Source organism: Passer montanus, unplaced genomic scaffold, assembly GCF_014805655.1.
Source record: "Passer montanus isolate IOZ18808 unplaced genomic scaffold, ASM1480565v1 scaffold26, whole genome shotgun sequence".
NCBI classification, from domain to species: Eukaryota; Metazoa; Chordata; class Aves; order Passeriformes; family Passeridae; genus Passer; species Passer montanus.
Window position 1 is genome coordinate 3,509,229 of NW_024367261.1, and position 27,032 is coordinate 3,536,260.

A 27,032-nucleotide genomic window follows, 5' to 3' on the forward strand; every position below is an offset into this window, starting at 1 on the left:
CAGATATCCTTTGCAATTGCAATGAATTAAATACCTTAGGCTCAGCCATGTGTGGAGCCATCCCAGAACTTGTGTTAAGAAGTAGATGCATCAGCAGAGAACAAATTGACCTTTGGTGATGGCTAGCAAACCTGTGCCCTCGACAGTGTCATTTTCCAGCACCCAGACTTGTCTTCAAACATCTTACCAAGTGGACTGACAAACAAGCCAAAGTGGGCACAGGGCCATTCCCTGAGAAAAAAGAGAGGGCAGTGCATGGATGACCACCAAGTGATGGCCATCTCTTTCTCACAGTGAGAGGAGCAGCAGCACAGAGCGGGTGTGGTTGAGGGGAGGCTCCAGTGCCTGTCTCCCCTGCCTGGGATGTTCTCCCACACAGATCTGCTTCTGACTAACTCCACACTTTGAGAGTGAAGCGCTGCTGAGGAAGGGAGCCAGGCAGCTCCTAGGACAGGCTGGAATTCAGTACTGCAGGGGGAACAGCCCTCTGAAGGGAGTGTTTGCAGGGGATGTTTGACATGAGCTTCCTCTTGTTATCTGCACTTAGACAGATACTTCTGCTGATGTGGAGGATTTGGGGGCTTTTTGAGGGTATTCTTTGGTTGTTCGGGGTTTTTTTGTTTGGTTTTGTTTTGTTTTGTTCCTTTTGTTTTGGCTTATTTAACAGAACCAACAGTATCTTCTATTTGAAAGAAAAATATTGTAAGCTTAAGATAAGATTCTTTCATCTTGGCTATAACAAAACAGTAAGCCAAACAGACAGCTTGGAATGGGTGTGTTTTTCCCAATTACTGAGCTTCTTTGCTAGCACAGTGGTTTTCTAGAGCTTATTATTTGCTGTACATGAATGTGAGGTACAGATTCCTTGCTCAGTGATGGTAGCTGCCACCCAAGGACATCAGTGCTGGGGTTAGGGACTTTTTCTGGGCTTGCACCCAAGCCAGGTGCCATGCAGGGAGGCTGATCTCTGTCCAAGCAGGGAGCCAGGCTTCATGAAGTGCAGAAGGGTTTGCTGACTGTGGCTCTTGGGAAGATCAAGACCTCTGTTGCTTTACGTGTGAAGGTAATTTAAATAGTTTCAGCCTGACCTTGGGAATCACTGTGCCACTTTCTGCTGGGTGGTAGTCACCAAGTCTCAGTGTGTTCTGGTGATTTGGTGTGACCACTTTCCTTCTCTATTGGTGAGCCAGTGAAAACTCATTATTTTCTGTTTAACAACCCTACTGTCCTTCTGTAAGTGGTTTGGTAGCAATATAATAAATTACAACAGTATTTTTGTCAAATGTCCAGCAAAAATAAGTGTCTGGAAGGACTCAGAATTGTAGGAAGGTATTTTGCAAATGGCATTTTCTAGTACAATACAACAGGAGGAAGCCATGGTATGTATTTTGCATTTAGAAATAAGACTAATTTAAGCTATGAATAATTGTAGAAGTTGGGATCACCAAGATAAAAAAAAAGGTCTGCACAAATGACTTAAAATTTTTGCGTCTGACTGTGTTTGTACTTTTCTCATGTCTAAAGGCTGCCAAATTCTAGATGCTGTCTTTCCTGGGAACTAACCAATGCTCTCTGGCATGATTTTCACTTCCCCTTATGTCTATATTTGAAAAAGCATATGTGTAGTCCCTAAATGAATATAGTGGTTAACAAGCTATGGATGACAACCCACAAAACATATTTGCTAAAGCAAGTTTCTTACTGCTTAATGGAAAACAAATACCAGAACAACTAAACCAGGGATATTGCTATACATGCATATATTTCACGTATGAGAAAAGTTGAAGGAAAAAATCCCCTTCTGAGCTTTTCTTGGGCACACTTCTTCCCTGCTGGAGTTAAGTTACTGTAACTCTGGGGGCAGAACTTGGTTCTTCAGTACATATTTATGTTTTCCCTGGTAGGGCAGGACATGCTATATAGCAGAAACTACTAGTTACTGTCATTACATGAGTAATAGCTTCATCCTTCTTAGCACCTAAGGAAGGAATCATCCTTTACATCTGAAGGAAATAGGGCCAGAAGCATCCCCTTAAAGTAGCACTGTTAACTCATTCTGTAGTAAACAGTGTCTGTGTTGTTCCTAAAAGAAAAGAGGCCATGCAGAATTTTCAAGCCTTCAAGCCATCAAGAATTTTCAAGCCATCGTGTGCAAGCGATGGGATGTATGTGATGCTGGAGAGGCTTGGGAAAGGACTGCAGTGCATGGGGAAAACCCCTCCTTGCAGGTAGTGAGTGCATCCTCCCCAGCTTGGGGCAGGTGGGGAATGGACCATGGCTGGGACAGAGCAGATCTTTCTGCATTTTTCAAAAGCAGATTGCCACAGGTGCATGGAGCTCTTGCTGCCCAACCCACTGAATTTGGAAGCTCATTCAGGTAATAACTGCTGGCTTGAACACAGCATGAAATTGGAGGTTTTGTTACAAAACACTAAAGCATAGTAGTGTTCTTACCCTTGGATGCTCAGTCTTCAGCCAGAGCTTCCTGAAGCTTGCTTATTGTATTAGATTTTATTTCAGTTTAAAAGTAACTTAAAATGTATTTACTTGCCTTCTTTCATCTGGTGACTCACATTAGTTTCTTCCACATGACTGCTCTGCTGAGAAGGTTAGGAACCTAAGAAGTAAACCTGAGATTTCTGTAACTTTCTGCTTCCTCTATCAAATCCCTTAAGAAATTATCAAACACTGGCAAGGTTTATGATGTCATTAGAGTCTTTTATAACTGCCTAATGCTCCAAGTAGAAGAAGAAACTTGATTATAACATGTTGTGTAACCAAGCACACTGGTCTTCAGAAACAGAATTTAAAGCCCTTTTTTTTGTCTCAAATTACCTTTCAGGTGCCTATATAAATACAGTAAGTTCTGGTGAAATCAGAGAAAGTTGCTAAATGGGCAGCACTTTCTCTTATATGGACCCCATTTTTTTTTTTTCTTTTTTCTTTTTCCTTAATTTTGGTCTTCAGTTTCAAAATAGTTTGCTGATACTGGTGCACTTGGTATTTAAGAAAAAGGAGGTAACTTCCTTATTAGTTACCATATTAACTAATACTAGTTACCATATTAACTTCCATATTAGTTACTAGGTTTTGGTAAAGCAGCTGTTGCAGAATATCCACCCTTCTGCCAGGGTTTAGTCCATGAAACATTTAAGAAAACAGCCTTGCACATGCATGCAGATGATTTTTTTTTTAGTTTACTGCTGTGGGAAACAGTGGTTTTCTGATGAACTTTATACAAACCAGGAAGAAGTAGCCTTTCTCATTTGCTGTAGGTGAACTTGCTGTAGCAGAGGGTTGGACTAATCCCTTCCAACCCCAACCATTCTGTGATTTCAAAATGAGTTGAGGAGTGGCTGCAGGGTACTTTCCAAATGAGTGCAGCATGACATCTGTGGCCCACATGAACCTCATTCAGGCCAGCTGTTGGTACCCTGTCAGTGATGTCAGATCTGCCATGCCCATGCATGAGGCTTTATCCAGCAAAAAAGGAGGATGAGTAGAAGTATAAAATAAACCTTTTTATTTTCCCTGAAGTTCAGAGAATGTGTGTGGAACGTGTGTGGAATGTGTATGTGTGTTTGAGATATATATAGATATATATATATATAATATATTATATATGAACAGAGAAACACAAAGTATTCCAACAATCCCAATGCATGTGCAGGGGAGAAAAATACGCTTTTCAGATAAGTACCCTTAGTCCTAGCTATACCACATAAGTGTCTGCCCAGTAATGGTTCTGATAATTTTTTTGTTAAAAGCAGTTAAAGCAGTTAAATTTTGTGTTAAAAGTAAAGTAAACTCAACAGTTAAGTTAAACTCAACAAGTTAAGCTCAACAGTTGCTTTGCATGAGATGTGACTCCAAAACAAGTCGCTGAAACCTAGTTATGCATGTGCTGTGGGCAAGGCTGTGCTAAGGCAAGCATGTGTTAGTAATATTAGTACTGTTGTTACCGGGGTGTTCTGCTCTGCCTGGACTGTTTTCTCAGAGAGCTTCGGTTCTTAATATAGTGCTAATTTCTGTGTTGTGGTAAAAGGAAAAGCTAAAGGAACGTGTATGTGTGGTGGTTGAGATCTTAACCCAGACTGCAGTCCTGTCGTTTTTCACCAAAATGCCCCAATCTAGAATGTTTTTAATGGGATCTTTGACATAGGGTAATGGCTTTAAACTGACAGAGTGGATTTAGATTCATATTAGCAGGGAAAAAGAACTTTGACTGAACCCAAACTTGTAGCTGTAGCTAAATCACAGTGAGGTGGGAGATGCAACTTGTTTGGACAGCTAACAGCTGGTTAGTACTTATAGTCAAATGAGCAAGATCTCTGCTTTTCTAAAGGATGGTGTAAATAAGTAAAACAGATTTTAGCCTCAAACCTCTAGTAATCTGTGGAGACAAAATACACATGAGAGAGAAAAAGCTATGTACTTTATATAGAGGCAGGGTGCTGGACAGGCTGATGTCCTCAAAAAATATGCATTTTGCTGGTAAAGTATAAAGAAGTGAAAGGTAGTGTTGCAGTAGACTTTTCCTTTTCTTATTTCTGGATCTCTTAGCAGCTAACTTACAGACCCCTGATTTTATTTTCTCTGTAGCTGATGGGAAGGACGCTGGGGTTTTTGTGCAGGTCAGGTGACTTTTAGTACTCTACATGGCTATGTCATCTTTCATCATTCCACCTTAGACTTGCTGTTGATGGGCAGGCTGTACTTGACCTTCACCCAGGACTACCAGGGACCGCAAGACTCTAGTCTTCTCAGTCTTTCTGTATTTTAAAATAAAGGGACTGCTCCTCTCATAGCCCTCAGTGGGCACTTAGTGCTGGGCAGTGGGCAGGGCAGTTTGCCTGCATGCAGAACCACAGGGCTGAACTGTGGGCCCAAGGAATGATCTAACCTGTTTACCCTAAGACAGGGTTGGCAAAGTCATTTCTGACAGCAACTGGCATCTCTCTACAGAACATACAGATATATATTCTCATCCTAATAAAAAGATACAATATATATATGATGTATGATGTGTATGTACACATATATATGTATGAAATCTATTCATGTGCTTTTCTTTCTGTCAGAAAGCTTTTCTCACTGTCTTGGTAAAGTCTTTCCTCTTTAAATTTGAAAATACATTCATTTCCTCTTTGCATCTTGCTTCTGAACAATTGAAGACTGTTACCTTCTTTGCCTTCAGTTTCCTTTTGTTTAGATTAGATACTTAATTTTTCCTCTTTCTACTCTTCTCTGAATATCTTCTGACTTGTCCACATATCTCATGGAGAGCAGCAGTGAAACTTGACCAAAATGTTCCTGTTGACATCTAGTGATGGTGAGTACAGCAACAGGCATTCTTCACAGACCTCTCTTGCTGTCTGTTCCAGCACAATATTTGCTTTTTTGCAAGAGTGTGATATTGTTGATGCTTATCTAGCTTATTGTGTGCTGTAACCTCTAGCTCTTTTTCCACAGAACTCTTGCCTATCTGGGAGAGTGCAAGTCGGGCTGTTGATGAAAGATAGAAACCTGGTTGTGAGGCTGGCCTGGGATAGTGAAATAGAAAAAGGGCTAAAAATGGCTTAGAGGAAAACTACCTGATTAAATACCGGAGTAAACATTTCACTGAAAAAAAAGGACAAAACATAGAATATTTTTTTGACAGTTACTAAAGCAGATGCCAAAGGGATTTTGGCATAAAATGTGCTTAAGTTCAGTTTGGGTATCAAGGTTATAAAGTGTTTGAGGCTAGGAGACTGCCAAAGAAATGTTTTGCTTGTATATGCAAGACAGTGTTCTTAATAGTATTAACACTAACATTTGCCTTCTTGCTCTGGTGCCTGCTGAAGTCTGTCACTTTGCAGCCCAAGCTGCTTTTCTGTGTTACCTTTTCATCTTCCTTACGGAAAAAAATCAGTTCAAGTGATTTTTGTATTAGATTAATTCAGTTGGGTTTGTGTGTATGCATTTTTTTTGTAACAATAGTAATTTTGTATATTTCAAGAAGTGGTACTTTAGATTTTTGTGTGATCTTTTTAAAATCCCACCTATGGAAGAGCTGTTGCCTTGCAGTGTCTGGAGTGGGGACCTATGCAGAGCAAGTCCCATGATGGTTTTGGTTATTTAGAATGTTCTACACACGCACAGTGAATTTTTTCTTCCTGAAAAGAGGGGAAATCCTCACTCATTGAAACAATTTGTCTTTCAGATTGGACAAAAAAACCATGGGTTTTTGTAGTGGGCTAAAATCCTGCAAAATTTCAGCACTGTGTTTTTTCCCAGTAATCCCAAGATTGTTTGTTCAGCTGCTTTCATTCAGTGTAGCACTTAATGAGAGTATTTTTTAAAAAGAGAGGTGGTTAGAGCATGGAACTTTTTTTTATTTTATAAGTTCTTTGACATATACTTGTTCTTTCATACCCCTTTCCACATTCACATTGTGTGTGTGTAAAGGAGTGTGTGAGAGGCACTCCCAGGAGGGATGTCAGCAATTTGTGCTCCTGAGTCAGCAGAAGTTGCTGGAAAAAGGACAGAAGTGTAGTAACCGCTGCGGCGAATGCCGCGCTTCGCCTTGTGTTGGCTGATCTCGATTATGGGTCTTAAGCCCCTACTGACAGCCACAATCCCCTTGTTTATGAATCTGTTTCTAAATGCTTTCTTTCAGAGAGTCACACAGCTATGACTGCACCCTACTTCATTTCGACATTTCCTCGTTAGCCTGAAGGGAACTCTCTCAAACCTGCTACCCCACGCTGCTTCCATCCTCAGCAGGAAAGGGGATGGTTTCACAGTCCTGTGCAAGGGCCACATGCTGGGGTGGATTTGGGAGCCAGGAGGGAAGGGCTGCATGGTGGCTGCAAAACCATGTCGTCAAATATCAGCTATATTCCTTTATTGTTTCTTATCCAACTGTTACTGTCTTGGCCAATGACTGGGTTGAAATCATATGGGACTCTGAGAACTTTATATCCCTTTGGGTCTTTCACCTTGGGTTACTTCAAACCAGAATGGCAAACATTTAATTAAAATATATTAGTCAATTTAGTGCATCTTCCACCCATAATGTGGTCTGGGTGAGGGGGTTGGGGTTGCTTTTCTGTTTTGTTTTGTGTTTTTAAGTAGCTAACCACCTGAATCCACAAAGTTGTGCACTTAATAATCCTACTTTGCTTCTGTCCTTGAGCATGTGCACTACTACAAATGGGACAATGACCTGTAGAATTGACCTGTGCTTGATCTTTCAAGGCCTGCACATTGGTGACTACATTATTTGCTGTTTGGCATGTTCTGTGATCAGTGCTAAAATCTGAGTTGCATAGTTTGCAGAAATGCTGAGTAACTACTGTTTCCATGTTATTTTGTTGTAAATAATTCAAAAAGATGCTTATACAAAGCTGTGGGCGCTCTCCTGCATAATTAATACTACAACAAAACCATGGCAGCATTAAAATGAATAGTCAAAAAGGAGCCCTGCCTGTCTGCTACCTACAGAGAAAATTCTGTCCTACCTTTTTATTGCTCTGGAACGGTCTCTACACCACCAGCTTAAAATAGATAGCTTTTGCTAAAGTCCCTCAGTTGAAATTTAAGGAAGGGTGAAAAGAACAGGAGCAAAGAGCTGACATGCCCCTGGAGAGCTCAAAGGAAGGAGAAGTGGATGCAAAGTGAAATCAAATCTCTGCTCTCAGGAAGGCGGGATCTGTGTCCATCAGTTTTCATAAAGGTACAGTAGGATTTGAGCCATGTGTGGAGCTGGGTGCAATAAGGCAAGTCTTGGCATCACCCTGGTGAGTAAGCCACCCACTTTTCCTGAATTTTTCTGTAGAAGAACCCAACATGAGCTCTCAAGTGTGATGGCTGAATTGTGATTTTTTTTTGATTGGTACACAAAATACTTTTGATGCTGAAAGTTAAGTTGAAAGTTAACAATTATTCCTTTGTAGCAATCCCTTTTGAAGTAGACAGTCCTATAGCTGAAAGAAAACATTACGCAGAGGGATAAATTCTGCTTTCAAGTCTATATTTTGTATTAAACTCTTCCATTGAATATGTAAATATCCCTGTCCTTGCTTGAGTTATTTTTCTTCAAATAATCAGCAGCCTTTGGCATTTCACACCCTTCTTACAGTAATTTTCAGTAATTTCTTCCTGAGTGCTGATACTTGGTTCTGTCTTAGCTATTTGATACTTAAGTTTCTCAGAAAGCTTTTACATCTGTATTCACTGGTCAGAAACTGTTTGGCTGCTTTTGTGAAATTCCCATCTTAATTCCTATCACAACATTTCCTAAACTATGTCAGTTTTTTTTTGGTTTTTTTTTGTTTTGGTTTTTTTTTTTTTTTTATAGAAAACCACTCGTGTTCTCAGCTGTGGCTGTGCTGCCATATCCAGCAGGTTCATGGCAGGGTGTGACCTGATGAGAAGCCCTTTCCCGGGCTGGTCTGAGAACACTGGTAATGATGCTGGTTGCCTCTCCTGAACCAAGCTGAGCACCAAGCACGTGGGAAACACCCAAGCCATGCAAATGTGGCCGCCTTGGGCCCGTCACAGGCTGCATTGCTTCATGTCATGCAGAGCTGTTGTTGGTTATTAAAGGCATCCATGCTCTCATGTTGGCAGCCTACCAGACCTATGCTCTTCCAACTGAGCCTCGAGGCTTGTTGTATCAGAGCTCAAGAGAGACGTGCCTGCCCTAGCTGTGTGCTGATAGTGCCAGTCACACGGGTGATGCAGGGTAACTGGCCACTCTCGATCACGTATTTTGGGCCTGATTTAAGGGCCCCAGTAGATCCTAGCTCAGGGGAGTAATGTGTGTAGCTGCTACTGGGCAATGGGGTTGAAACCTCAGCCTGATGACAGTCAGCAGAGGTACTGTATGCTGGGTCCCCACAGTTGGACCCATGACGGTGGTACACCAAGAACTTGTAATGAATCCTGTGAGTCATTCCATTGCTGCTTGACATCCCATTTCCTATACTTTAGTGCTCAGAGGTGCCCAGTCACTACCCCAGTGCCTCCTTCCTTCTTCAGCTTCATTCTCCACCTCTGCGTGGTTTGGGCAGGCAGGACATTTGTTGCAGGAAAGAACCTTGATTTGGACCACCACATTGAAATCCATCATGGAGAACCAGCATTAGCATGGAGTGAGAGACATTCTATCATCATCTTCCATGAAGTAACTGCAAAGTTGTGTCATAAAGAACGTGGGGTTCTGATCATCATTGTAGAAAATGCTGTGTGACAGACTGCCTTGCTTAGAGGTCTGTATCTTAGGGATTGTGTTGAGTCATACAGTTGATAATCCAAATGTAAATAATAGTTGATGTGTGTTAAAATTTGAATTTCATTAGGTGGAGGTTTTTAGACTTGAACAAATGATTTTTTTTTTCATGTAATGCTGTAACATGCTTACTAGCTTTGACAAAGAGTGTTTCCCCTGATACAGAAATAGTAAATAATAAAAAACAGGCAGAAAAGGTTATGCAGCAAGGGGGTATTTTAATTATCTTTGTTTTGGAGAAGACAGGCCAGAGTGAGGTACCTCTTAGAAACAATCTACTTCACTGATACTTTGCTTCAACAGATTGACACCATCTCAGGAAAGAAAATAACTGTTTGCTATTCCTGTCATAGACTTCTTTCAATCACTGCGACAGATGTTCTAAGCATGTTGTTCCTCTATTAGGTTTCTTTAGCAGTAAAAATACTGGATCCAAATATAGTTTAAATTGGTTGAGGTACCTTGTTTAAATATGATTCAAAATTGTGTTATACCTGGTTTAAATCAGAGTGTAATAGGACAAAACCATTGGAAAGTCTAGTTAAGATAATTACAAGCCCAGGTAGGAATTCTTATTCCATCACATTAAAAGTGAAATGCAGTATTTTTCTAATATATCTGATTCAGGGTGAACCTGGGTAACATAGTGAATTTCCCGCCCCCTGCTCATTATTTGGAATTACCTTAGACAAAAAATGGGAAAAATACTTAGTTAAATATTCTCTTTTCCTGTATCTGCAGCATTGTCTTTTGTGGCAGCTGAATGTTCAACATCAGGAATACACAGATTTTGTTGTCTTTTTTTTTCAATGAAATGGAGTTTTGTGCTCAGGAACAATCGAGGTGGCTGAGATTAGAGAGACAACCAGTGCACATGCACAAGGTACCCATTACTCCTTTGGGGACTTCAGAAGCTGAGAAGGCTACGGTCCTTACGACCCCCCCCACCTTTTCCTCTGCCAGTGAGTTGCAGTTCAAAGCTATTCTCTGTCATCTTTCCTGCTCACTTGCTTCTGGGAGACCTAACAGGAAGATACAGGCTGAGTTCTGCTGAACCTGTTGGTGGTAAATAGCTCCTCCTTTTCATTCTCCCACTCATTTTGTACCTAGATGATTGGTTTCTGCTCATGTGGCCCACTTTTTGAGACCACTGGATTGGGCACAGCTTCCTGCCTGGAACTGAGTAACGGTGGTGTGACAGTAACTGCATTGGTGTGCATCCCTTCCAAGTGCAATTCCAGTCAGTGATGTTGATCAGGGGAATGCTCTTGTTTGGATACTGGCTGGCTGGAGCTTTCTGCTCCCTCTTTCTGACACGTATACAGATGAAGTTGCTAAATTGCAGTGTCTGGGACAAGGTGCTCTTTTGTTTCAAAAAATGATGAGTAAAGCAACAAAGTTCAAGGTTTATTTCATCACTTGGACTTTTACTCCAATGATAGAGATTGGGAGTTCAGCTTTACAAAATTGAGATCTTCAGTTTGTAATCTGTTCTTGTTTCATTGCTGGTTAACATTATTTAGTAGACTGTTAAAATAGTCCTCCTAGAAGGAAGTAAATGTAGGGAGCTACAAGTGCAATGAGTAGCTAATGACACTGACTGCTGGCAGCCTTCATTTTGTGCTTGTTTTTGGGGCAGGAAAGAGAAGCTTATGTGGTAATCACATGCTGCCAGGACATTGCAGGGAATCTGGTGCCAGCAGTAACACTGATCAAGGTCCTGCTTCTGTGGGAAAACTCACGGGTGGTTAACTTGAGCATCCAGTTTTGAGCCTTTACAGAGGAGAGTGGTTCATGTATGCTTTTTCTTGAAGCCATTTGGGCTCCACTATACTCTCACATAAGGAGACATTTTCTTCTAGATTTGGCTTACAAATTTGGAATTGGGATCATTCATATTGATCTCTGATTTCAAACTTCTTTGTGCAGCAGTGAAGGTTGTAGCTGTTTACTTACTAATTTCATCATCATACTTGTGTTGATTTAGTGCCCATAGGTATTTAAGCTGTGAGAACAGTGAGAAAGACTTTAACATCTAATTTTTCCCCTTTTTGCCCTTATAATTAAACAACATTCATCCAAGGAGTCATTCTGTAAAGTTCATGGTTAATTTCACTATCGGTGGACAGCTGACTGCACTTTGGGGCTTTTTTGCAGCATGATCACGGCGTTCTCTTAATGTTTCTATGACAATTTTATATTCAGTTGGTTTAGAATGAAAGAACAAAATGATTCTTCATCATTCAAACCGACTGCCTAGGGAAGTGGTTGAGTCACCATCCCTGAAGGTTTTTAAAAGGTGTGTATACAAGGCACTTAGGGACATAGTTCATGGTGGACTTGTCAGCACCATGTTAGCAGTTGGACTCGATGATCTTAGAGGTATTTCTAACTGAAATGACTAAATGGTTCTAAGATCCAACCTACTAGTTCCTGAGTTTGCTCTCCTGTTTGAAGGGCTGAGTGAGGCACATCAGCGAAGTTGTGGTGTCCGGGTTTCAAACTTCGGCTCTTTTGACCACTTTCCATGCGAAGTGTAGGAGCAGGGTGAGACCTTTCATTCTGGAAAGGTAGATTGGTTATTTAGGAACAGATGTTTGAGATTATTCTTCATTTCTTTGTCCTTATTTGTTTATAATAACAAGCCTTCCAGGAAGAAGATACTGCCTTTAGTTCAGGATTTAGCAGGGCAAATTACTGCAAGTGAGAAGTTTCTTGGAGATGAATGTAGCAGAAGTGTTTCTGCCCGCCTGTTGCATTTGGATTATACCTAATAAGGATGGGAAACACCCTGACCTTAAGGTAACCTTCTGCCCTCCTACTTTGCCATCTGTCTCAAGACCTGCACAAGATTTCACTGCTTCTCATGTGCTCTTCCACCAAGGTTGTCTTCCAGAAAGGGAAAAAGAAGAGTTACATAACAGTGTTTTCCTCCAAAACTGTGTGTTACGGAATTCAACCAAGACCCCGATTTTAGCTCCAGTAGAAGTCTAAAACTGGCACAAATTGTTTACCAAGGTCCATTTTTCTGTGTGTATAAAGAAAGTAAATGAACCAATAGTTTAGTATGTGGGGTAGAACGTTCCAAAATAGCAGCAAAGGAGAATGGTTCTTGGGAAGAGCCACAACCACCAATTTACTAGTTAGTAAGCATTCCTTCTCCATCAGGGGATACAATTTCTTTGTCAGAAATCACCAGTGGAGAACTTGGAGGAGAGGAAATGTGCTGGGATACAGAAATGGAACCCATTTCAGATATGATACCCTCCTGTTGAACATTAAAGAACTGCAGCAGTTGGATGTAAGGTTTGTGGCTTGTTACATATGCTTAGCTTGTCAAAAGTTTCTCAGGGCATTAAGGGCAGGCAGTGTCATTTGTGCAACAGGCAGAGCTCTCTGCCCCTGGATGTAACACTGACCTTATTTGAACTAATAAATAGCTCTCTTATCCATGACCTTTAATAGCTGAAATGTGTACATCATCTGCAGCCTTTTTCAGGTTTCCTTCAAAGGGGATCACTGGATAAAGCATATGTATGTATGTATGCAGTGCTCTCTGTGATCTTTTCTGGCTTGTAACAGCACATCAAGAGAATTCCAGAGTTTAGGAGTAGCAAAGCAATCGCTTTTCCATGTGCTCTTTCTTCCTCATGAAAGGTATTCATTCCTAGGTATGGTGTTGTGCAGCCAGCTGATCTTAAAGGAAAGAAAAATAAAACATGACAGAATGTAATGTTGGGCTCTTAATGTAAAATAAGAATTATCTTCTGTTTGCATTCTCTGGTTTAATTTGAAAGAAGACAGAGACAATATTAAAATATAATGAGGGCAATTAATTTTGTGGTTCATAGTGGCTCAGATTTAGAAGGGAAAAAACCCACCTTAATCAGCACAGTACTTAAGGGCTCCCTGTAAGAAGGTTGTGCTTAACCTTCAGCAAACGCTTATGGGCTGCCCTGAATAGTAATGGGTTTAAGCACATGCTTAAGTGTTTTCCTGAAGGAAGACCTAAGCATCTTCTCAAGTGTTAGATTACGGCTTCATTTACCTTATTCATAAATCCCAGCATCAGAGGCAAACTTTTCTTTCATCTCTTGGCAGATACCTGGGTGTATAGATTTTTCCACCTCCGTTTGCCCTGCTTTCTGTGGCTCTCTTGCTGCAATCTGATCAGCCCAGGCTGACCTTCAGGGGTGCTCCACATGTCTCGGGAGCCTGCCCGCATGGCTCCGATTGCACGATCAAAGTCCGTACCTTGCCTTTCATCTGCCGGCTCTCTGCCCTTCCCAGGGTTACTCATTTGAAGAGCTCAAAGGCGCAACCCCTTTCTGCTGCGCCTGTTCCCCGGGAAGCAGCAATGGGAATTGGCGGGCAGTCCAGCGGCTTGGCTGTGGTCAGTTTTCCACGGTGGGAGATGGGATTGGAGCGGGTTAAATCTGTACCAGCTGGTTCTTGGTTGGCTGTCGGAAATGCAAGGAAAAAAAAAAAAAAGAAAAAGAAAAAAAAAGAAAAGAAGAAACAAAGCAGGAGAGGGAAAAAACCCACACCGACCCTACAAAAAATATGGGGGAGGGGAAGGAAGAAAAATTTAAAAAAAAGAAAAGGGTGGGGGGGGAAGGAGGGAACAAGAGGAAAGAAGGGAAAACAAAATAAAAAAGGCGGAAAATGGGAAGAAAAAGAAGGGGTAAAAAAGAGTAAACAGGTGTAAAGGGATAAAAAAAGCAAATAAGAACAAGGAAAAAAAGAAAATTGAAAGGGGGGAAGTAAAACAAAAAATGGAATAAAGAAAAAAGGGCAAGGAGGGAAACCAAGGAGAAGAGGGGAGAAAGTATCACGGGGGAAAGGGAGAAGAAAGAAGAGAGAAAAAAAAAGAAGAGAAAGAAAACGGAGAAAAATAAATAAAGGGGGGGGAAGGGTAAGGAGAAAAAAGGGGGAGGAAAACCCCCAGGCGAGCCCCCCGCCCCGCCGGGAGCCCCGGGCCGGGCCCGGCCGGGAGCCCCAGGCCCGGCCCTGCCCTGCGCGGGCCCGGCCTCGCCTTGCGCCTCTTGCGTAAGCGGCGGCCCCGCTCCCCGCCCGTGGTGCCGTTGCCATGGCGAGATAGCGGGGGAGGATTCCTGGGATCCGTAAGCCGGGGGAGAGGGACAGATTACGTCTTAACCCGTCACTCCGCGGCGCCTAACGTGATGTGGCAGGGTCGCCCAGGTGTCCCGGGGGGGTGACCCGGCGGGCAGCTCCGGGCTGTTGCGGGCATCGTTTTAAATAAAATAAAGCTGGGAGGGAGGGAGCGGGGGTGGCTCTCGGGGTAAGAGGATTAGATGCGTTCGCATGGGGGCCAGGATGAGAAAAATTCTGCAGGGCTTGAGGGAGGTGGGTTTGAGCAATTGGCCCCGATGGAAACGGGAGGCATCCCTCTTTATGAACATTCCTAGTGCCTGCTGAGAACTGCCTGGCAGGTGCTGGAAGGGGATTCTTTTAATCTTCATCTGCATATTTTATTATCACATTTAGTTGTCAGCGTTTTAATCGTAAGATGTGCACATAAAACACACCCTGAGAATCTTTAAGCAGCGAGTCCAGGTACCAGCCCTATGCTGATACCGAGCCTAGATCATATCATTGACAGATGTCTTTTACATGAATGGAAGGAATGACGGGAGAAGGCATCAGTGTCTGCTTGGGTAAGTTTCCTTTCCGTTATCTTTAATCATTATTAGTATTTTACACAGTCTCTTCCTCAGTGTCGGAGTGGGAGCAGTCAACTCTTGTGCTTTTGATCTTCTCACTACTCTTTGCCTGCTAGAATTCCTAGAAGCAGGTGAGGATTTATTGACCCCTTTTGCCGTGGTCTCTTTGTCGCTGCAAGGATGTCATTAGAGCAGGCAAAAACTTTATAAATTCCCATGTTCAATTTTAAATTTAGAAAAGATGATGTCTGGTCTAGAATTAAGTATGAAAATACTGGTCTCCAAATTTACTGTGTTGTAAACATGTTTCTTAAGAGTGCAGCCCCTACCTGTGTTAATAATAATATTCATTGCCAGAAAATAGATGTGTGTGGGGAAAACGTCTTAAGTGAATTTAACATTCTTAAACAGTTTTCCAGCAGTGGGGTAAGAAATGCAAGAGAGAATACTACTGGGAAATGAGCTTGTGTTACACCCACAGAGCATATACTGTACATTAGTTATAACCCTGTTGTTTTTGTTGCCTGCAATTAATTGAGTAATTTCTTCCATGACTGAAACTGCAGGTTAAGCATGTTTGCTTTGAAAGCCAGTCTTCTGAATTGAGACTGCTTTTGCACTTACCATATATTAACAAGCTCTCGCAAAGTACATTTTGTGCGCTGTGGTTCTGAATTCCTGAAAGGTGTCAGTGGGGGTTAATTCACTGTTACATAAACAGCCAATAACAGCTTCCGACTGTACTGGAATTGCTCTAAAATAGTTATTAGCTTCAAGGCCATTATGGAGGAAAAGGCATTTCACTTTTGCAGATATTATTTCTGTGAAAAAACCAGAAATGGACTACAAGAACTCTGAACCACTGAAGTGAGGACACTGCTGTATAAATAGGCAAAGCTGTAGTGTAGCTTTACCAATGGGTTTTACAACTCTTAACAAGGTCTTTACCTCCCAGTTATACTTGGAAACCAACAAAATCTCAACCAAACCAGTTTTCCAGAAGCTGAGCATTGATTGTATGAAGACATTTGAGTAGAGCATCATTGCTTTAGTTAGCAAAGCCTGGCTGCTAACCTGTGTGCACGCATGCTGATGTTCTTAAAAAAGCAGAAGTCAGAGCTGGCATCACAAAAAGCCAAATCTTAGAGCTGTACTGGACTGTGGGAGCACAGGGGCAGCACAGAGAGCCAGACGCTGGGGTTTATTGCAGCAGGGTTATGCAGCAGTTCAGCTCACTCCAGGTGGTGCAGGAGGGAGCTGAGAATCAGTTTCTGAGCTCCCTTCCTGGGAAGCAGGGGTGCCTGGAGGGTGGAAGATATGCCTGCAGCCCTTTCTGGTGCCTTCTGGTTTTGAAACTTCCCATGGGGAATTTGCTAGATAGTTTTGTTGCTGGAGTGTTTATTTAGCAAATCAGGCCTGGTACCTGTTGAAGCAGCCTGCAAAATTGGCTCTGTGCTCTCTGAGCATGAGCAATTGTTGTTTGCTCAGAGAACTGGAAGTGTTTGGATACGAGAACTTTGCTTGCATTTAGACATCTTCGGTTGCCCCCAAACTAGCTTACACCTTGACTTTTCAGGAACTGGAAATACTGCTTCTGCTGCATTTCTAGAAGTAAAAGAGGACGTGAAGGGGTTTTATGTATAATTCAGCTGTTTTTTGCATATGACTGCTCATACTGACTGCTATTTTCCAAGACATAAAGTAACTTTATTTTGGTTCTTTCAGCTATAGGATTTGGCTCCTCTTTATTTTAAATGTAGTGTTATTCTGCATCACCAGCAAGTTATTTATTTAGGTGTCTGAGGGAAACACATGACTTGGCATTAGCCTTTCTTTTCCTTCCATCTCCCCTGACCCCAAAGTAGTGCAGCCTGAAACTCGATAAGTTAATCACAGTTACCTTGGCAAAATTATAAACAAATTAAGATGGATGAAGCCTGGCCATAAAATTCTTTTTGATAGGCTGGGAAAATGCAGCTGAGAGCATTAATTGCTGCTACTTTCACTGCTACCTTTGGCAGTGTAGGGTTTCAGTAAGTAATTCCTGCTTGAAGGAAGGGAAACATGCCATGTCATCTGTTTCACTTCTGAAGCCTTTCTGAAATTCCCTGGATTTATGACTTGTGTTAATTGATGTTGTGTAGGTAAGTCTTTCAGATATTTTTGCTTCCCTGATATGGAACTAGTCTATCTCTGTATCTTAATTTTGGTATATGTATGCTTGTCACAGGGAATTACATGTTTTTGCACTGTTTAAAAATGGCAGACCCTTACTAAAGTCAATATAGTTTTAATGGAATTAATGGCATTTTAAATTAAGAAGAATTTTTGCTCGTTTGTCTGTTATGGACTGTAATTTGATTACAACCCCAGCAGTGCTGATGGCCCTGGAGATGATAGATGACAAGACACAGCACATACTGGAGGATCAGCTGTTAATGTTGCTTCATCCAGGCCTGCTTATGTTGTGAAAAGACATTTACGAGGTGCCTAGAGCTCAACCATGGAATTTATTTAGTGGGAGATTTCAGAAGAACACCAAGCATAAATCTTCCCATATTTGCAAGTTTTTTTTTGTGGTATTAAATCTGATGGTGCACATTTTTCTAGTATATTTTACCAAAAGTGATCCTAAACATTCACAAGTTGTCTTTCATCCAGGAGGTGGGTAGTACAGCGAGAGTGAGAAGCAGGGATAAGGCTTTTGAATCTTAATGAAGATAGCTCAGCCAGAGGGGATGTCAGGTGGGAGGCAGAGCTGTCTTTAAAGAACCACGTGGATTTCTTTTGGTGTGGTCTGAGTGTCCATTTGAGACCCTCTACAGGTTTACCATACTGTTTCAGTCTTTACTTGTTTGGGTTTTATATATTTTAAAGTATATGGTTGTTAACCACTTCCTACTGAACGCAGTATTCATTCTGGTTGAACATCCATGCCTTATTATATGTCTTTATCATCATTGCAAGATAAATATCAGGGCTTTATGACTTAATAATAAGTTTTATCTTTAAAGATCATTTTCTAACAGATTGAAATGCGTTGTTACCTCACCTAGGAGTTATGAGTGTGGTTGTTGGGAACACCTGAGAATTGAGTTAGCTGAATGGTGTTTTAATTGGCAGGAGATTACCAGTTTCTATGGGAAAATGAATTAGTTAAAACCCATCACAGAGGCCTCTTGAAAATTCTCAACTGTATTATGAAGATTGTTGATTTTGAAATTAATTACTGCAAGTTGGAAGAAGAGGGTACTTTCTAAATACCCCAGTTTTGCATTGCTTGTACAATAACTGGTTACACTGTATTTAGGAAACACATACAAAACAGTTGTGGTTTTGCAGAAGGGTTTTAGCAGTAGCTTTGTGTGGGCCCACTTTGAGACAATCTGATAAGGTCTGATTTTCAGCAAGCCCCCTGCTGAAAGCCAGGCTGGTTTAAGAGAGCTGTGGTTTGGCACTTTGATTCATTAGCTGTTTTGGAAGTCTCTGGTCTCACTAGTTAGTATTACCTGACAGAATGTGTAAGGGCAGGAGGAGTTTGTGGCCACTCTTGGGTGCAATAATAATACCTCATGAGACACTGGCACAGGTTGCCTGGAGAAGCTGTGGATGCTCCATCTCTGGAAGTGTTCAAGGCCAGGTTGGATGAGGCTTTGAGAAGCCTGCTCCAGTGGAAGGTGTCCCTGCCCATTGCAGAGGTGTGGGAACTAGATGCTCTTTAAGGTCCCATCCAACCCAGAACATTCCATGATTTTATAAAATAATGAAAAAAGCTGCCCTTACATTTTTGTGTATCATTGGAAATGGCACTGGTAAATGGGAAGATAGGCTCAGGAGGGCAGGCAAGGGGTTAACTCTGGAGTTAGGTAAGTAGTTGGCAATAAAGTATCCAAATATCTCTGTAAGTCTTCATGTGTGCAGCCACTATGTTCCTTAGGAATATATTTATCTTTCCAATAAATTCTTGGAGCGTGGAAATCTTGTTTTATGGACTAAAACTATAAAGTACACAGGAAGGTTGTGTTGGACGTTGGTACCAAACTCACATATCCCATGACAAGTTCCTAAGCCCAGAGACCAGACTTCCTCTCACTAAGAAATTCCATCACCTCTACATCATCATCCCACATATTCTCTTCTGCCTTCCCATCACTGAGCTATGTGGTCAAAAACAAGAGTCCCCTTCCCTTTGCCCTTTTGCCTCAAAAGAGGGAATTTTGAGTTTCTGGTAGGTGACTTGCTGCCTGCTGTTTTTACTGCTCCTTTCTGGATATTTTCCAAGGCAGTCAGTCCTGACTTTCATCTACACCCTGGGGATTCCACAGGTGCGATGGAGAAGTGAACCTTTGTGTGAGATTTGGCTGGTTTGCAGTCTCTTGCCACAGGGGAATGGAAGTAATAACAAGGGAGTTCCCACAGATAGGTGGATGTTGTGGGCTTGTGCCAGGAAGTTTTGGTTTCCTAATGAAACTGAAAGACCAATTTCTGCTTCTCTTAAAATCCTTGGGAACTTTATAGTCAGCCTGAGCACTCTCTGAATTTTGGTGAAGAGTCAAATGCTCACCTGAGACTGGAGTATGGGGTTGGGGGAGGTATTTCAGCTTCATCTAATTCTAATTTATTCCGTGTGAGATAGTCACCTGTGTGTGCCTGCAAGGGATGGGTGGGTGTATGGCAAAGAAATAGCCCTGCATTTTGATACCCATAAGCTTTACAATGGCTACAATGTTGTTAGTGAAAAAGCAAAACATATCCCTACTGAAATTGCTTAAAACAGGTGTATTTTCAGAAGGAGCTCCCTGAACAGGAGTAAATTTGCTCACAGATTGGAATAAACAATAGATGTTAAATCCACTCCTAGTAAGTGTGTGCCATGCCATTCATCGTCAGATGACCTTCAGAGTAGATTTGTACTGTACTCAAACATCTACAATTAAAGCTCATTGAAATTAGATTTCATAGGACAATGCTGACATTATTTTTAGACGAGTAACCTTGTTTTCCTTTATAACTTGTATTTAATGGGAGAAAACCAACAAAACTAAAATGTTTGAAAACTCAAAACTTGTCATATTTCTATAGTTTTTCAGTTTTTCTGAAATTTTCTGCATTAAATGAGGGATTCATTGTTATAAATTTTACAGACTTTTTACTGAATTTGACTTTTCAAGTCTGAATGGCTTCTAGTTTAAATTATTAAAAGACTTGAAAGGAAGCTTTGGACAAATGTTTTTTGAGGTTTTTTGTTGTGTTTTTTTTTAGGAAAGATGAAACTGTTCATTCCAGAAAATATTCAGCAAGTGTAAAACTTGCTGAAGCTCATCCTTTCCACAAATACCTTAGATTTTGGTAGTGAATTTTTTTTGTCAGATTTTTTTTTTTTTTTTTGTCAGATTCCCTCTGGCAGCATAATTTTGTCATCTCCATGGCAGCGTACCGTTTTAGGGAAAGATAGGTTTGGTCAGATTCCCTCTGGCAGCATAATTTGTCATCTCCATGGCAGCGTACCGTTTTAGGGAAAGATAGGTGTCAGCCACCATATACTATAGCCAAACGATATGTCCTTTGGTAATATTGGAACAGGAGAAATGGCCAGTACATCGTTAAAGAAAATTGAATTCAGGATTTCAAAATGCTGGAATATCTTAGTAAGAGTCCCAGTATTGACTCTGGATTTAGGAAGTCTCCGTGTGCCTTAACAGTGTGTTTCCCAACAATGATGTGTTTCAATTTATTTTGCTCTGATTTTATGGATATGCATTACTTGTTTGGGGGATAAATGTGAGGATAATGTGCCATATAATGCATTTTAGTCTCCAGTTGACATTTATTGTCAACCTGTTTTATTAAAACCTAGTTTTTATAGGGGGAATTTCAGATGAGAGCGTATGGATTGATATGTTTGATCTGCTTCTTGTTACGCAGGATTTGCAGTATAATACTTAAAGCCCCTTTGATAATACAGCACAGAGTTTCTTGTTGGCCTGTACAAGGTATTCCCAAAATGTGTTTGCTAGTGTGGTTTAGGGCAGCCTTCAGGTTTTACTTGGCATTATGCCTTGAGGAAGCTCTACTGTTGCATTGTTTGTTTTAAAATTTTACTTCTTAAATATTAATTAAATCTGATATAAAGCAAAAATTTGTAAATTAACATGGCAAACCATCTCAAATCTGAGCTAGAAATGAAATATTACAGATAAAATTTTGGTTTGCTCTAAGTCTTGTTGATCTGTATGAGACAGAAGGTATCATTTCCTGCTGTGTATCTTCAGCAATCAGCAGTGAAACAGCAGACTGATTGGTTATTTACTTTTTATTTTCTCTCCCATAGATCTTATGTCAACAGCACTCAAGCAGAGTGTAGCATGGTTATTTTTACTGTGTCTTTATTGGTTGCGTAGATTAAAACATGAGCAGTTTTATGGAGGTTGCCTTTTTGCATCCTGACAACTTCACTTTGTCCTCATCTCTATTAAAACATTTAATTTCTCTCAGACAACTTAACCTTTTTCTTCTACTTCAAAAAATGACAAGGACAAATATTTGTCAACATCCTTTCAACTTGATGCGTTCACGGCTCCGTCAGTATCTTGGGGGTCTGGAAGAATGTTTTTGACCCTCCTGTAGCCGAGGTGGTGGTCAGATATGGGAATGCTCATTTCTGCTTCCATCTCTGCAGCAGTTCTGGTGGTGATGTGCACCTGCCCAGGCATCACCACAAGCCCTGAGGGCCACCTGGAGCATTTGCCTTACTGATGTGCTCTCCCAAAGCCCCGGGTCACTGTGGGAGCATGGCAAGGAGCAGGCTGCAGGATGAGTATGTTTCACATCTTCCTAATGTATTGTTCCAGACCTCTGAGCTGTCATCAGGTATAACATAGCAACAAAGCAAGCAAATTCTACAGTACCTCCAAGCCCAGTACAGTTGTGGAGTTCCACCATTTTGCTTTGGATAAAATGACCAAAAATAGTATCTGGGGAAAGAATGAACATCACCTGAACAGACACAGCGATTTTGTCAGGATGTGTAGGATTGAACAGAGATACAGGTTTTGGGAATCTGCAATGCTTGTGAAATAGAAACAGTATTTTTTAAGAGTTTGGATAAGTTCAACTTTTTGGGAGAAAGGAACTAAGTATTTTTTTCCCTTTTATATGTGCGGGGCACACACTGCTCAGTAAATATGGTCCTAATCCTGTACTAGCAGACTGTGATATGAACACCAGTGATTTCCCCATGTCTCCTTCAGACCTGTGTGATTAAAAACCCACATGTGTGATTAAAATCTTACATCAGCACTGGAATGATTTGGATTCCTTCATGCTTTCAGCTATTCAGGTTGTCAGTAAAAAAGGCCTATTTCTACCACCATGTGATCAGAGATTTCTGTCGCACTCTGCCTGGCACAGACCTAGTGATGATGGATGTGACTGGTACCTACACAGAATGTTCCTGCTGTGTCTTTTCCTGAATCTGTGCCCAAAAGGAAGCTTTCCATGGTTTTTGAATGGCCTTTAGCTGAAGACTTGTTCAGGAGGCAGAAGGTATTTTAAGGAAACTGTGGTAGGTATGAATCCTGGTAATAAGGCTTTTGTGGTCTGTGCAGTACTGCCTGACAGGTCTGTATTTGATTTCACTGATGGCCTTTCAAATGCAGAGTTAGATTTTTCTGCATGTTATTGCAGCTGAACAGTTGCAAGTATCTCCCCACAGAAGTCCCCATTGCCTTTTCCTGGGCAAATACTCCCTTGTTTGTTCATATCCTACTCTTTCTCTTTCTAAATGAGTTGAAGTTTAATTTAGGAAGAACAGAGTCAAGTATTTTATGCTGTGAGATGGCAGAAGGGGTGTTTGTTCCTGTTGGTGGGGCTTGCTGGCGTAGGTGTCTTCTGTGGCTTTGGAAGGAATGTTCAGCAGATACTTTATGACCTTCTGTAGGAGGAAAATAGGTGCACAGGTGAAAATGGAGGAGGTTCTTGTGAATGTCGAGGTCTCTTGCAAGTCTGGAGCTCAGCCTACGTTTCAGTACATAGGGAGAGAGTTATGCTGCCAAGAAATTAATGTCTCTTTTGCTGGGATAGTGAGGGTCTCTGTGCACCACATTCAGAGCGCTTCTATGGCTTTGCTTGCAGACCTAGGTTTGAAAAAAGCGAAAAATGTTCCAGCTGGAAAGGAACTGATTTTTCTTTTTTTTTTTTTTTTTTTTTTTAAAAAACCGAGGAGTGCCTTGGGTGTGTTGGGTAATTGTGTACTCAAGAAACGCACTTACATAAGTGAAGACACTCCTGTAACCCTCGCCTGCCAGGAAGGCAGGCGCTGCAGAAAATCCACTCATCGCAGAGGAACCTCCAGTAGGTGCAAAAGGGGAGGAGAACCTTTGTTCTTTGTGCTGTATTTATTCACAAAGTGAAGTTGTCTTTGGCATGTGTGCTTGGCACCAGAGGATTCCCGTTTTTTATCCTGCGGAGCTGCTTTTTCTTGTCGGTGTTGCGGGTAGGTTTCCTTTCCTAACGCGGAAGGGGAGAGGTGGGTATTTTCCATAGTTCATCCCTGCTTCGTCCCTGCTGGTTGAAAGAGCCCAGCAAAGCACCTTCTGGAGGCAGGATAGGAGTCAGAAGCAAAGTCCTGGGCAGCAGCTCTGGTGGATTCCATTCCAATGCTGTTTGATGAGAGAGGGGAAAGATATGGGAGGATGTAGAGGTGGCATGCAGCAGGGCACGGGGTGCAGGGTATGGGTCTGGGTTCCCCGGTTCAGTAAGGAAAGGCCACACAGATGGGGAGGGACTTTATACAAGAACATTAGTGATAGAACAAGGAGTAATGACTTTAGACCGAAAGAGAGTGGATTTAGAAGAAATTCTCTACTGTGAGGGTGGTGAGACATTGGAACAGGATACAGAGAGGCGTTGGGCACCCCATCTCTGGAAACAGTCAAAGCCAGGTTGGATGGGGCTCTGAGCAAGCTGATCTCGTTAAGATGTCCCTGCTTATTGCAGGGGATTGCATTAGATGACCTCTGAAGGTCCCTTCCAACCCAAACTGCTTTATGATTCTGGCACATGCTCAGTTAATATGGTCCTAATCCATCACTAGCAGACTGTGATATGAACAGCAGTGATTTCCAGATCTGCCTCTCATGCTTAACAGTGTGTGTTTAGGGGAGTTCTAAAACAAGGAGGCTTTCTGGGCAAAACTGGACTATACTGTATTTACCAAGTAAGCACATTTTCCATTAATGTAGTTTATAAAACGTACAAACAGGCCTTAGTGTTTGCTTACATTGCTTATGGTACAAATGTCAAATTTAAATGCATGTGAAACTTTATTTCATATGTTTATTTCAAATGTAATTGGATTTTACTGTGAAAACATTTCAGGAGTTAAGTTTGAGATGTGTGACAGAGCAGCAAAGATATTTAATACTTAGCTTAATTTAGAAAAATGACCTTTCAGAGGAAAAAACTGTGCTTGTCAAAAATATACTGATGAATTAATTTCTTGTGATGCCAGTGTGATAGCTGACTTTTGAGAGCAACCTTAAAGATAATGAGTTTTATTTTTATCTTAGATGTGTCTGATTGTAGTGCGTCTCACAAAATCAAGTCACTTTACTGACTTCTATGGCTATAAATACATAGCAAAATTTGGAAGCAAAAAAGAGCAACCAGGAAAAGACCCCAAACAAAAAAAACCCCAAACCCAACCCCCAAAAAATTAAACCAAATCAGAACAACGCAAATCTGACTGAGCAGTGTGAATGGATACTTGGGATTTTAAGTATTGCAGTTGTAAGATCAGTATCCCCTTTCACCACCACTACCTCCCCACTCCCCATCCATAAACCACCCTTGCAATGCTATCTAGAAATACCAGCATTGTAATCAGTTTTTAAATGTCCCTAATAGAAATGCTGTCTTAGAAAATACGTTGTTTCCAGAGACTGGAAACTTTGTTTCCAGTCACATGTCAATGACTTTTATTTCGTAAAAATCTGCAAGGAATTTGAAAGCAATTTTAGTACTTCTTGTAGGTTTCTGACTGCTTAAATTGATTTATGTTTAGAACCTAATCTTGCTCACTTTGACAAAGCTGGCAGCTTCAGTGGGTTTATTTGTGCAGATAGAGTGAGAAAGATTCAGTTTTTGATATAAATACTTTAGCTTTCTGGTTTCTGAGAACTATTTTCTTACAGCTAATTATGCATTCTTAAAAATGTGTACATTCATAGGCATATGTAGAGGGAGACGTGGCAGCTTAGTTTGCAAAATATTGAGCTTCGTTTTGCCTATCAATGTTTTTCATTTCAGTCAGAACAATCTCTAAAATGTTAAGACAGATCAAGACTTAGAAGTCATGTCATATATGTTGTCACATGCAGCATTGTAAACTGTATAAGCATAGCTATTACTGGAACATCAGTATGTTTCAAAACATTGTTTTAAACATTTTCGGTGGGTTGATTCAAAGTGGTCCTTTGAGGTTCATTTTGGGAAGGACAGATGTCAAAACAGGAGGTTTGTGTTCTTGTGGGCCATGGGTGGCTGTCAGGTGGAGGGGAGAGCGTGGGAGATGACTCAGCATGGATGGGCCTGGGAATGGGTTTGTGAAAGCTAAAATATTGCAAAACAAAAATTCCTTTCCATGCTTGAATTATATCAGTTGAAATGGTTTGAAATAGAGTGGTGCTGGCTTGAAACAGCTTACAAGTTTAAAAGTTTGTATTGTTTAAAAGAAATTCTGAAGTGTCAGTGATCAGGTGTGCTTCGGACTACAGCTGAAGTGTTTGTATCAGCAAACAAGAGAATATGAATTCATCAGTCTACAAGTTTGCAATTTGGGTGAGATGCAACCGTAAGAATGCACAGTAAAACCTCATGGGTTTATCTTAATCATTAAATTTAGCAGTGTTTTAATTTTCTTGTGTAAAAATGTCATCTTAGTTATTTGGGTTGAGTACCAAGTTTGCTGAAAATACCTTTAGCTGCAAGCTGCTGTTGAAAATAGAAATGCTCCTCTTGCTGTTTGATCACTGTGGTTGTGATGGAGCTGGTGAGCAGCAGTCACTGTCGTGTTTTGGTGGTTACACTGAGGTCACTCCCAGCTAGGCTTGGCTGAGCATTTTTGGTAATGTTGCAAGTATAATCCAGCTTTGCAGCAGCAAACTTACTGTAGTTCTGTGGTGATCTCCTTTTGGGTGGTAGTTTCTTAGAATAGCTTTAGTTATTGTTGGAACAGTGGCAAGTTTAAAGGGTATTGCATGCATGTAATGGTATTTCATCTCAAGTAAAACAAAGGATGTCAGTTTCTAAAGCAACCAGAATTATTTTTAACTCTTTCCTCAGTTCTTTAAAACAAATGCAGAGTGATTCGTCAGGATCCTGTCTCAAAGCGGCTCCTGTAAAAAGTGTTTTTGAGGGAGACTAACAAGGAGTTCACTGGGCAATTTTGCAAGAACCAGCTGTGGACCATGGTATTTTATTTTGTGGATTTTTTAATCTTTAGGCAGTGCAGTTAGTAGCTGGGTGGTGTTCTGAAAGTCACATTTGATCTTCATTGAGGGTGTTATCTGTTTGCCCTCACCTAGGGTGTCGTCTTCTTAGTAAAGAAAGTGCTGAGATTCCCCAGTACACAGCTTCAGTATTCCAGGACAAAAGCCCAGGAGCTCATATCTCATAGTCTTTTAAGGTGTTTCTTAAACAGAATTGGTCAATGAATTCATCTGCAGTGGGAAAGCTAAATCCCAAACACATGCATTTTAAATATCTGCCTGAAAGCAGGGAGGAAATGGGTGCTGAGATGAATTGGTGGCACAAAATTGGTGAGAAGTTCAACTCATAAGACCTACAACTTGACACAAGAAGTAAGAGTTACAAAGCTTCAGTTTGGTCTTCTATTCCACTAATGGTCAGTTTGACCTTCCCTGTACCATTTATTGTTTAATATACCCTTATTTCAAATATTCCTCATCTCTCTGTAAATTAAACTGCTGTAAACTTTCAGACTTTTCTCACTGGGAATCATCTGCAGGCTCATAAGTATTTATATTGCTCTTTGAACTTTTTTTATTTCT

The 27,032-nt window shown here is 41.1% G+C and overlaps 1 protein-coding gene across 9 annotated transcripts in view; it reads left to right on the forward strand.

The window, feature by feature from the left end:
- Window positions 1-27,032, forward strand: part of HIVEP1 (HIVEP zinc finger 1) — a 124,354-nt gene that overhangs the window by 29,915 nt on the left and 67,407 nt on the right. The window contains exons 1-2 of one of the 9 annotated variants that reach the window (XM_039711967.1): window positions 13,001-13,670; window positions 14,786-14,955. The exons of 5 other annotated variants lie outside the window; for them this stretch is intronic. In XM_039711967.1, the coding sequence (XP_039567901.1) occupies window positions 14,916-14,955 (40 nt within the window). In that variant the 5' untranslated portion in view covers window positions 13,001-13,670; window positions 14,786-14,915. Of the gene's footprint in view, window positions 1-5,292; window positions 5,333-13,000; window positions 13,671-14,233; window positions 14,956-23,359; window positions 23,489-27,032 lie in introns of those variants that run through there. 3 more of the 9 variants (XM_039711968.1, XM_039711966.1, XM_039711959.1) reach the window with 3 other exon arrangements.